Raw genomic sequence first — 12,627 nt, forward strand, 5'->3', positions numbered from 1 at the left:
TACTTCTTCCAAAATACATTCCATGGTTCAAAAGCAGTGTAATTTAGAGGACAGAAAGTACTAGAGATTTTCTTTTCTGGGCTAATTATTCCATAATTATCCTTTTAAAGACAATTCTACATTTAACCAACTGCTTTTCCAAAATGCCAAGGTCAACTGAATTCTATTTCTCTTCTCCAAAGAACTAGTCACCTGACCTAAAGTTGGTGTCACTGAGCAAAGGCGGCCCTGGAACTTTGAGTTCCAGTACTAACCCTGCCAGTGGCTTCTAGATGGTCCTGAATAAATGATTACATAGATCATCTTTAAGGGAAGGGTGATGATAAGATGAAGATGATGCCAATACTTTATAAGGTTACATGGGATTTTGTTTTAACCACTTCAAAGTATCTTACAAGATATTAACTTGCTCATCCTTTAAACATATATACTCTAGTCTAGGCAAACAAACTGAAGTGCTAAAAAGCAAAATAAGACCTTAGTGCTCATAATGTAACATTTATGTTAAAGTAAAAGACAAAAAAACTTGCTATTTTTCAACATTAAAATTTTGTCAAATTATAATTTGTAGAATACTATGAAAATTTATTTAGATAGGAAATGCTTTGCGATTCATAGCTAAGACAGTAAGCATAAAGCAAACACATAAGCGTATCTCATAAATTTATGAAATCCAGTGTGTTTGTTCCACAGAGGAAGGAAAGGGAATTGTATTTCGAGAGTTCGTTTCATCACATGACCCTGTGTCCGGAGCAGGAAACTTCTTTTTGGACCGGGCACAGGTTCAGAATTCACTAGCTGTGCAGGCCCTAGAATGTGAGCCTGCAGTAACTCCACTATCAGGAGCATCTTTAACAGTACACATTACTGGTGATTCTTACTAGAGACATTGAGGAATGGTGGCAGAGAGTGAATCTACTGGTGTCAAGAGAAGAAATAAAGAAAACCAGTATTTTAAATGGAAAAGTTTTACAAGTCCTTAGAGGACCTTGGAGGCTGTATTAGTTATCAGTTATTAAAAACTGACTCTCTGGTCCAGTTTACTGAGTTTCAAGAAATTGCAGTATATCATTGCAAAATTAAAATTACATAAAAGCATTTAAACTTTATGTTTAATAAAAAAAGAGTTTTTCTTCAATGTTTAGATAAAAAGTAAAGAAAAAACTTAGAATATATCCTGATAATTCTGGTAAAAATCCTCTTGACAAAAATTCATTTAAGGTAAGTATGATAAAGTCTTTTGAGTTTTTGGGGGGCTAATTTTTAGATGAACACTGACACAAAAACGAGTTGAAAACTCAGAGTCTTTATGATTCAGGTGAAATACAGACTTTTGCCTGAATGGCTGAAATGTTTTCTTTTCTGCGTGTGAGTATGCCTGCCTGCCTGTGCAAGTATTGTGCACTAATTAAAGTACTCTAACTGCAGAACTTGTTCTCAGATACCCACTACGGGGAGCCTAACAACAGGGAGATCTTGGCCCTGGCTTTTCTCCTTTCAACAGAGTTCCATCACCTGTGAGGAAGCTGTATTTAGGAAGCAAAATATTACAACTGCTTCAAAACTTCCCAGATATTTTTTTTTTTTTTTTGAGACGGAGTCTCGCTCTGTCGCCCAGGCTGGAGTGCAGTGGCCGGATCTCAGCTCACTGCAAGCTCCGCCTCCCGGGTTTACGCCATTCTCTCGCCTCAGCCTCCCGAGTAGCTGGGACTACAGGCGCCCGCCACATCGCCCGGCTAATTTTTTGTATTTTTTTAGTAGAGACGGGGTTTCACCATGTTAGCCAGGATGGTCTCGATCTCCTGACCTCGTGATCCACCCGTCTCGGCCTCCCAAAGTGCTGGGATTACAGGCTTGAGCCACCGCGCCTGGCCCCCAGATATATTTTGACTAAAGCTCTTCCATCACAGCTATAAAAAATATAGGAGACAATCCTACACTGTGGAAAAGGAGTCAGGAGTCCTTGGCTTAGAACCATCATAATGACACTAGGGGCTTCCCCTGGCCCTTTTATAGCATGTGGGCCCACAAATAAGTGAGTCCCAACTTCCATCTTCAAAACAGAATGACTCAGCTTCTCATTCTGCTCCTCCAACCCCTGGAGACTTAGCGTGATGTGATATAAAAACAAACCTACAGATCCTATATTATCTCATCACAAAATTATGTACAGTTGACCCTTCCACAAGTTTGAACTGTGCAGGTCCACTTAACACACAGATTTTCCACCACCAGAGACAGCAAGACCAATCTCTCCTCTTCTACTGTTTCCTTAGCCTACTTAACAGGAACACTTAATGAACAGCTGCCACTTAATGAATAGCAAACATATTTTCTCTTATAATTTTCTTAATAACATTATTTTCACCAGCTTACTTTATTGTAAGAATACAGTATATAATACATGTAACATATAAAATATGTTATCTTCCGGTCAACAGTAGGCCGGTCAACAGTAGTTAAGTTTCAAGAAGTTATGCTTGCCGTTAGGATTTTAAAGAAAACCATTAGCAGTAAATGTGTCAGTTGCTGATATACTCATCACAGATCATGCAAGCAGTAATTCCATTTTAAAATACCAATAGTTTACTCTGTCAATATAAAAAGAATGCCCGCAGGGCACAGTGGCTCATGCCTACCAGCAATTTGGGTGGCTGAGGTAGGAAGATTGCTTGAGGCCAGGATTTTGAGCCCAGCCTGAACAACAGAGTGAGACCCTATCTCTACGAAAAATTTTAAAAATTAGAATAAAACAAAACAAAAATAATGCTTTACTCCTTTGGACTGTTTAAGGTTGAAAGTTATTTTATAATTGACAAATTAGGAAAACTGATCATTCAAGTATATAAAAAACATAGAATTAGATGTATTTTAGATTTCTCCAGTCAATTCTGCTGAAAGTCTAAGTTAATTTTTCTTCTTAATAACATTTTTAAATAAACAGAAAGTAATGTCAACAACTACAGTTATAGGTGATGGCTGTTTGACAGTGTGCCCAATTACGTATCAATCTACTGAGCCTAGGATGGTTTACAACCCTATGACTTTAAAATTATATGCATCAATTAGTTTGGTAGATAAAATAACCAAATTACTAATTTTTATTGCATTCACTATAATTTTCATCTAAAAAGTTTCAAAATAAGCCAGTCTTGAAAATAGATTTTTTCTATATGTGAAACCTCAATTCTTTGAGTGCTAAGGAATATTCATTAAGTTTAAAAACTGAACTCCTTTCTCCCAAAAAGCACCCATTAACTCTTACTTAAAATATTTATTTTTAAATGTAACTGACTTCAACAAACATCCTGTTTTTCTCAAATACTATTCACGGTCCTCCCATATAAGTTTCAACTCACCTACTCCTAACAACTTATCTATTGAACTTAGCAATGCAGGCCTCGGTATATTTATAAATAATTTAGTATTTAATATGGAGGTATTTTTAAACTTTATAAATACATTTCTAATCATGCTAGTAAAGAGGTAATATAACCTACCATGGAAAACTCACTACTGAAAGGCATGAAATTAGGACTGAATTCTGGGCTTTGCCTTGAACACACTATGTATCCCTGAATAGGTTACAAATTTCTTATTTCACTGTGTACAATTCCTCTGAAATCAACTACCTAGCACAGCACCCTGTGTGCAGTACACAATGAACATTACTTGAGTATGAGAGACAGTGTTTTGAAGTTGAGGTAAGAAGACTTGGCATTTGGCTTCAAAAGACCTCAGTTTCCTCATCAGTACTATGAACAGACTGAAGCACAGAAGATCTGCATTTGTAGGCTGGCTAATCCATGAAGCTTTGAGATGCAGATTAGTGAGCGGGCAGTTTATTGGGGGGGTTCTCTGGGATGATCACCAGTGGGCACAGGGCAATGTTGTCCTGAACCAGGACCTTTATAACCCCTCAACCAGTCACTGGATTCATTGGATGCAGGTTGTCCTGCATGACTTGGGTAAGGCAGCTCTCTTCAGCTGCAGTAAGGGCAAGCTCCAGATGGAGACTCAGGGGTGAGTCACCAACACTCTTGGCAGCTGGGGGCTGACTGCTCAGTCCAGAAGTGGGGGATCTAGATAGTGTACTAGGGTCCCCTACTACTATAAAAGTTCCTTCCAGCTAGCTCTGTATTTCCTTTAGTTTTCAGGTACAATCAAACCTAAATCATCATTAAACACTCTGTGCCAAAATAATACATAAGATTTCATTTATATCAAGTTCAAGAACATAAAGAACTAATCTGTGCTGACAGGTCTGAATAGTAGTTACCTCTGAGGAGTACTGACTGGGAGTGGGTATGAGGGAACCTTCCGGGGTTCTGATAATGGTCTAAATCTTGATCAGGAGTATACATATGTAAAAATTCATTGTGTTGTTAGTGTAGGTGTGTGTGTAAATGCATACACACACACATCTATATGTGGTTTTCCCAAAGACTTGTAAGAAAGGAAACTCCATAAAATACTGTTAATATTTTCTAATATAAATGCTTGGCATTGCAAACATTTTTTTAAAAAACTTTATAGTTCTCCACTATTGTGATACTTTGACAATTCTTTTGTAATTCTGATGAGCAAAATTATTTTATTTACACTTAAGGCCACTTCAGTGCCTCAAAATAAAACAAAGACAAAATGATAAACTTGCCTATTAAGTGAGTTTAAGTAATCAAATAAGGAAACAAGATAGAAAGTGACCAATGGACAAAAACACATAAAACTGCCATCTAAACTCAGAACTACAGTGAAGATTTGAATAAATCATACGGCTCATGTAAAACCTATTTCTAAAAACCAAGTATAGTGCTGCCACCTAGCAGGCAAAGCTAATTATGACCAATTTCAGCTCTGAAGGGTTACATATATCTTGCAGAAAATACAGAAATGCCAAATTATCTTTTTTGACAATAATCTACCAAATAAAGTGTAAAGCCTATCTGTCAAGTCTGAACAACAGTTAAAAAAAAAAAAATCAAATACTTATGCTCTAAAACAGAAAAAAAACATAACTTCTAAAGTAGTCACTGACAGCTAAAGAATACGGGCAGATTCAGAGGTTCCCTGGTGCAAACCTCATGCAATTTTAAAAACAAACTCTTCGTACAAGATCCAGAGTTGTGGATTCCCATTTACAGTCTCAGGGAGAAAAATGGATAACGTCCAGTTGAACCCTCTAGTCACTCTTCCCCAAAATCTATTTGGAGGCTCTGTGAACTCTAAATAAAGCGAGTGCTGAGGAAAACAGAGAAATACATAGTGTGCTAGATTTTGGACAGCGGTTTTAAGAGTACACGTATCAATTTCCCTTTAATGATGTCTAAACATCTGGATTCTAATAAGCAAGGGCCCCTAGTCCTCTATGCTCCAACAGCAAAATCTCCCACTTAAACTTCATCTCCTTTGCAATTTTTCTGGCCTACTTAAGACATGATGTTACACAGCCAGAAAAGCCCAAAAGTAAAAAAACTGAACACAGATGTTCACCAATTTAACAACAGTGCTACTTACGATTTTTTGACTTTACAGTGGCGCAGAAGTGATATGCATTCAGTAGAAAGCAGTGGACACGCTAGCAATGCTAACGCAGTGAGTGAGCCACAGTTCCCAGTCAACCACGTGAAGATGAGGATAAACAACAGATCCTCTCCGGTGTACTATGTTGCCAGGTAATTTTGCCCAGCTGTAGGCCAATGTAAGTGTTCTGAGCATGTTTAAAGTAGGTAAGGCTAAGCTGTGATGCTCAGAAGTTAAGCATATTAAATGTATTTTCGATTTACAATATTTTCAACTTACAAAGGTTTAATCAGGAATGTAATCCCCTCATAAGTCAAGCAGCATCTGTATTGAGCTGGAACCATAGCCACAAAACATGGAGAAAACCTACACTATCTTATGCCAGCACTTCAAAAACAGAAGGACTGAGGGAAGACCACAATGAACCTAGAGTCCATCATTACTCCTGGTAAGACTGGACTACTGAACAGATGTCCAAAGACCAGAAGGAGAGACAGCAACAATAGCTCATGTCTGTGTCACTTTTCCAGAACAACAGGTATGAAGTCCTATCATTTTACTGTACTGGAACATTCTTGCCTAAATAGGGTCTGCCAGCCTAAGCACAAATGAAGGATTTTACATGGCTACTGGGCAAATTTCAAGAGCTCAAGAGACCCTCACAATCACTCTGTCACCTGGCACATAGATATGTTACACAATAAGAGCCCAACATCCATAGGGTAATAGTATAGTACAAAAAAAGTAGTACAGAGTCATGTAATCAAACACAACTGAGATAACAGAAATGAAGAGATCAAGATTCCAGATGGGCTTTGCCACAAACTAGTTATAAGATCGGGGCAGAGACAGTGTAGTATAATTTGTACTATGCAATTGAGTGTGCCAAGCACTGAACTCAGGAGAACATAGACACTGAGCACCTAACCCACAGTCAGAAGGTTAAAGTTCTTAGATCCAATCTGCCCTTAACTAGGTAGGGTTTAGACCAAGTCAATTCACATCTCTAGGGCATAATCTCACTAACTGAGATTAGAGTGGTATTTCCAAAGTGTAGTCCACAGAACAAGCAAACAAACAAAAATGATATGCTTTCTCAATAAAAGAATTTCATGATCAAGTAGGTATAGGAAAAAGTACCTATATAAACCACCAACCTTAGAAATTTACAATGTGCTTGAATATAGTAAAGACTCTGAGAAGTGCTATAGCTAAATATCCATTTAATTTTTTTAATACAATTTACAATTTTTAAATGCAAAACACACTTTGCTGCTCCTCAAAAAATTAAACACAGAATTATGATATGACATAGCAAGTCTACTTCAGGGTATATACCCCAGAGAAGAAAAGCAGGGACTCAAACAGATACTTGTACACCAATGTTCACAGAAACATTATTCACAACAGCCCAAAGGTGGGTGAAAGTAACCCGGGTGTCCACCGATGGAAGATCAGATAAACAAAATGTGGTATATACACACGATAGAATATTATTTAGCCTTAAAAAGGAAGGAAATTTTGATGCATGTTACAACACGGATGAACCCTGAAGACATTATAAGAAAAATAGGCCAGATACAAAAGAACAAATATTTTGAGTCCACTTATATGTGATACCTAGCATAGTCGAATTCATAGAGACAGAAAGTAGAACAGTGAGTACTAGGGGATGGGGGAAAGGGCATTATTGTTTAATGGGTACAGAGTTTGAAATAATGAAAAGGTTGTGGAGATGAATAATGGTGATAGATACATGACAATGTGACTGTAGCTAATGCCACTGCCACTGAATTGTACACTTAAAAATAGTTAAAATGATAAATTTTATGTTATGTATATACATATATTTTTTGAGACAGAATCTCGCTCTGTCTTGCCTAGGTTGGAGTGCAGTGGCACAATCTCGGGTCACTGCAGCCTCTGTCTCCTGGGTTCAAGCAATTGTCCTGCCTCAGCCTCCGAAGTAGCTGGGACTACAGATGTGAGCCACCACACCCAGCTAATTTTGTATTTTTAGTAGAGACTGGGTTTCACCATGTGGGCCAGGCTAGTCTCAAACTCCTGACCTCAGGTGATCTACCTGCCTTGGCCTCACAAAGTAATGGGATTGCAGGCGTGAGCCACCTTGCCCGGCTTATGTTATGTATATTTTACCATAATAAAAATAATTAAAACCATACTTCACCAAATACCGGGTTAGTTTTAACTGTAATATTCAGTGAATATGAAATCACTAAAATAACCAATATAATTACCTTACCTCAGCTACACAACAAATTGATCCCAAGGCTTCTCCACGAAAACCGTAAGTTGTCAAATTTTCAAGATCTTCATGACTATTTATTTTTGAGGTGTAGTACTTCATTGCCATTACAGGTGCATCAACAGCCTTGATACCCTCCCCGTTATCTCGCACCTCAATTTTATCAAATCCATAGTTCTCCTGTAAAATGTCAAAAAACACTTTCAGTATGTAAAAGTATTAAACTGTTATCACACTTAGAAGGAAACACAAGTGAAAGAATTTTGACATTTATTTACTTTTAAGAAAGCACAGCACTATGGATATAAGACTTTAAATTCTTTAGCTCTACTAATTTCTAGTTATTGTGCAATGGGCAACTCCCTTGTTTTCTCTGGACACAGATTCAACTGTTGAATAAGGAGGTTAGGCTGATTTTTAAGGTTTCTTTTCACTGTTTCATTATCATGGGTATTTACAGTATACAATAATTTATGTTTAAACTTCACTGAAAAAATTCTTCTGAATTACATACACCTTTTGTATGTATGGTCCCCAAACAAAACAAAACAGAACAGAACTCCATCAGCAACAAAGTAACACAGGTTCTAGTCAGGAAGAACCTAGCAAGTATCATTATTCAACCTGATTTTTATTTATTTATTTTGTTTTTTTGTTTACTTATTTTGCTTTTCTATAGCAGGAATCAACCTGATTTTTAATACTTTCACCCTTACTGTACACATAAAAATCTTTATGTTTACTACATTATAACTTTTTAAATCTTTTTCTGCAAACAGCCATCTAACAGGAAACTGCTGAGAAAACACATCTAATTTGGCAACCACAGTTGAGTTTTAATCTGAAAAAAAATCAAGACTTTTTTTTAGATACTTTGTCACTCAGGCGACATACAGTACAGTGGCATGAGCATAGCTCACTGTAGCTTTGAATGCCTGGGCTCAAGTGATCCTCCCACCTCAGCCTCTTGAGGAGCTGGGACTACAGGTGGACGCCACAGGGCCTAGCTACTTTTATTTTTATTTTTGTACAGGTGGGGTCTCACTTTGTTGTCTAGGCTGATATCAAACTCCTGGCTCCAAGCAATCCTTCTGCCTCAGCTTCCCAAAGTGCTGGAATTACAGGTGTGAGCCATCATATCAGACAACGAAAATTTTTTCAAAATCTCAATTCATAGCTTAGTTTTATATTCTAATACTAAAAATATGCAAATATAACAAAAACAAAATTTAAATTCCCATAGTGATCATACTTTCTACGAACACCGTATTCTAAATTTGGTAGCCAACTTCCATAATAAGCCTGACTTTACTCCACAAAGTCTTACGTGTATGACCATAGACGCAAGTTATAAAGGGGGAAAAAAAAACTTTCTATAATTATAGTGACTCTGGTATTTAAAATAATACCACATATTTTTAATAACCTAAAGTGATATAATACTGTATATGTCAGCAATTTTTAGATAAATTAGATACACAAAACATTGGAGGGAGATGCCTAACATTTTGTTCCTCACACCTCTCTCAATCTAAAATTAAGTTTGGCTGAGTGCAGTGGCTCATGCAAATAATTGCAGCACTTTGGGAGGCCAAGGCAGGCAGATCATTTGGGGTCAGGAGTTCAAGATCAGCCTGGTCAACATGGTGAAATCTTGGTCTCTACTAAAAATACAAAAAATTAGCCAGGCGTGGTGGCACACACCTATAATCCCAGCTACTTGGGAGGCTGAGGCAGGAGAATCGCTTGAGACCGGGAGACAGCGGTTGCAGTGAGCTGAGATCACACCACTGCACTTCAGCCTGGGCAACAGAGTGAGACTATCTCAAAATAAATAAACAAATGAATAAAGTTAAGTTTACATTCTGGGAACAGTCTTTCTTCTTCATTTTAAAGAAAAATCGGGCCAAGTATGGTGACTCACGCCTGTACTCCCAGCAATTTAGAAGGCTGAGATGGGCAGATCACTTGAGGTCAGCAGTTCGAGACCAGCCTGGGCAACATGGTCTCGAAACCCCGTAGTAAGAAGACAAAGATTTGTTTAAATGTTTAAAATTGTATCATCATGTTTAATTAATTATGAAAACATATCTAGTCAGGATAGCTATTATAGCATAAAACCATAATGAAACAGGTCTTATTATGTAGAGCCACACATTTAAGGTGTGTATCTTAAAATTCTACAATGCAAATACTGGTAAATGTCAAGAGACTAAAATTTACAGGCAGATTAAAATATTTAACTTAGTTTATACAGGACTTCTGTTGGCTTTGTAACACTATTTTAAAAACCAGTTTTTCTTCCAGAAATGTTTAAGAAAAAGACATTTGCCTGCCAAAGATTCTTAAGTGAAGTCTGTCAAATATAACTATCTAATCCTGTTTAATTATTATCAATTATACTCTAATCAGACTGAACTGACTACACGAAATGCCTAAGAAAAACAAATTGTCTTTCTTTCTTTTTTTTTTTTTTTTTTGAGACGGAGTCTCGCTCTGTCGCCCAGGCTGGACTGCAGTGGCCAGATCTCGGCTCACTGTAAGCTCCGCTTCCTGGGTTCACGCCATTCTCCTGCCTCAGCCTCCCGAGTAGCTGGGACTACAGGCGCCCGCCACCTCGCCCGGCTAGTTTTTTTGAATTTTTTAGTAGAGACGGGGTTTCACCGTGTTAGCCAGGATGGTCTCGATCTCCTGACCTCGTGATCCACCCGTCTCGGCCTCCCAAAGTGCTGGGATTACAGGCTTGAGCCACCGCGCCAGGCCGAAAAACAAATTGTCTTTCTTTGGGTTTAATTTAATATACTTTTTTTCTTGTTTGTAAAGCTTAGAGTATATTAAAAACAGAATAGAGGTTTGATAGAGCAGAATGGTTCTCAAAGTGTGTTCCATAACCCACCAGCATCAGCATCAATTAGAAATTTACTAGAATGCCAATTATCAGGTACCACCTAGACTATGAAGTTCTGTGAGTAAGGCCCAGTAACAGTTTTAACAAACATCCTAAGTTATTTTGATGCACCCAAACATCATGAGAACCACTGGCACAGACAAGAACTGGTTTTAGAGTCAGAAAGACCTGGATTCCAGTCTTAGCTCCACTACTTACTAATTATGAGACTTTGGGAAACTTCTCAGAACATGATCTGTAAGATGGGTATAGTATGGCTGGGCGCGGGTGGCTCAGGCCTATAATCCCAACACTTTGGGAGGCCAAGGTGGGCAGATCACCTGAGGTCAGGAGTTCGAGACCAACCTGGCCAACATGGTGAAACCCCATCTCTACTAAAAATACAAAAATTAGCCAGGCACAGTAGCACACAGCCTGTAATCCCAGCTACTCAGGATGCTGGGGCAGGAGAATTGCTTGAACTGGGGAGGGGGATTGCAGTAAGCTGAGATCGCGCCACTGCACTCCAGCCTGGGCGAAAGAGCGAGACCCCGTTAAAATAAATAAATAATAAATAAATAAATAAATAAAATGGGTATAGTAGTTAAGTCACAGTGTTTTATAAGAAGTGATTTATAAGAGGGGATTTTATTTTTACACAAATATACATACATAGAGTATGTCCATCTCATAGAATCTTATCTGGTAGATAAGAAAAGGTTAGGTCCCTTTCGTACAAATATATTTCTATCAGCATTGTTTCTAGTTCTATACCACCAGAAACACCATAAATATCTAATAATTACGAGATTTTTAAAAATGTATTCTTATATTCAATCAGATTTATTTACCTTCCTAGTATGTACTAGGTACTAGCCAGGTATAGAGGGCACAAAAATGAATAAAATAGACCATATCTCTATGTGTTAGCAATTTAGAACAGGGGAACTAGTCATGGAAACTAATTGCAATAAATCATAATGAGTGATATAGGCCATATTTACTCAAATGATGTAATATACAGAACTTATATTTTAAAATGTGAAAAAAGTAACAAGAGAAATGGTTTGAAACTAGATTAGACGGAAAAAATAAAATGCAAAAGGAAATATTTAAAACAAGGAAACATGAATAACCAATATTTGTAGAAAATACAAACAACATGTTTTTTGTCTCAAAAACATGTCTCAAAAAAACAAAGAACATGTTTTCTTTTATATTTCCTTTAGTGTTACTATAGTGTTAATTTAAATTAAAATTTATTTTTAAAGATTTACTCTTAAAACAAAGGGTCCAATGTCCTAAGAATAATTTACTGGTGTAAAGAAATAAAATAAAGGTAACAGTTTAAAGAGAAAACATCTGTCCAGCCCCTTTTCTTTGTCTTAAAGGTATCTGGGTTCTCAAGGATACTCACCAGTTTAACATCTATGCTTGTGGCACCAGCATCCAAGGAGTTTTCAATAAGCTCTTTTACAACACTGACAACCGAAGTGATGATCTGAGAACTTGAAAGGAGTCTAACTGTTGCCGCAGGCAATTGTTTCATTTTCGCTTTTAACAGAACAGCTAGAAGATAAAAATGCAACTTGTAAGAATTGTTAAACATTCCTGACCAACAGGACAAATGGCAATAATAATAACAGATGATAATAGATCATCTTCACTGAGACTTACTGTATGCTAGGCTCAACTGTTAGCACATACAATATTAAGTGTTCTTATTTCTTCCTTCTTTTTTTTTTTTTTGAGATGGAATCTCATTGTCACCCAGACTGGAGTGCAGTGCCATGATCTCAACTCACTACAACCTCTGCCTCCCAGGTTCAGGCACCCCTGCCTCAGCCTCCAGAGTAGCTGGGATTACAGGTGTCCGCCACAACACCTGGCTAGTTTTTATATTTTTAGTAGAGACGGGGTTTTGCCATGTTGGCCAGGCTGGTCTCAAACT

At 37.5% G+C, this 12,627-nt stretch overlaps 1 protein-coding gene across 9 annotated transcripts in view; it reads right to left on the reverse strand.

Moving 5' to 3' along the window:
• Nucleotides 1–12,627, reverse strand: part of PMS1 (PMS1 homolog 1, mismatch repair system component) — a 90,300-nt gene that overhangs the window by 70,346 nt on the left and 7,327 nt on the right. For all 9 annotated transcript variants that reach the window (XR_004441660.1, XM_033230870.1, XM_033230864.1 and 6 more), the window contains 2 exons: nucleotides 12,094–12,245; nucleotides 7,787–7,969 (listed from right to left, as the gene is read on the reverse strand). Coding sequence is in view for 7 of the 9 variants with exons in the window: in XM_033230864.1 (XP_033086755.1) it covers nucleotides 7,787–7,969; nucleotides 12,094–12,225 (315 nt within the window). In the remaining 2 variants the exon portion in view is untranslated. The remainder of the gene's footprint in view (nucleotides 1–7,786; nucleotides 7,970–12,093; nucleotides 12,246–12,627) is intronic.

Source organism: Trachypithecus francoisi, unplaced genomic scaffold (genome assembly GCF_009764315.1).
Source record: "Trachypithecus francoisi isolate TF-2019V2 unplaced genomic scaffold, Tfra_2.0 Lachesis_group13, whole genome shotgun sequence".
NCBI lineage: Eukaryota > Metazoa > Chordata > Mammalia > Primates > Cercopithecidae > Trachypithecus > Trachypithecus francoisi.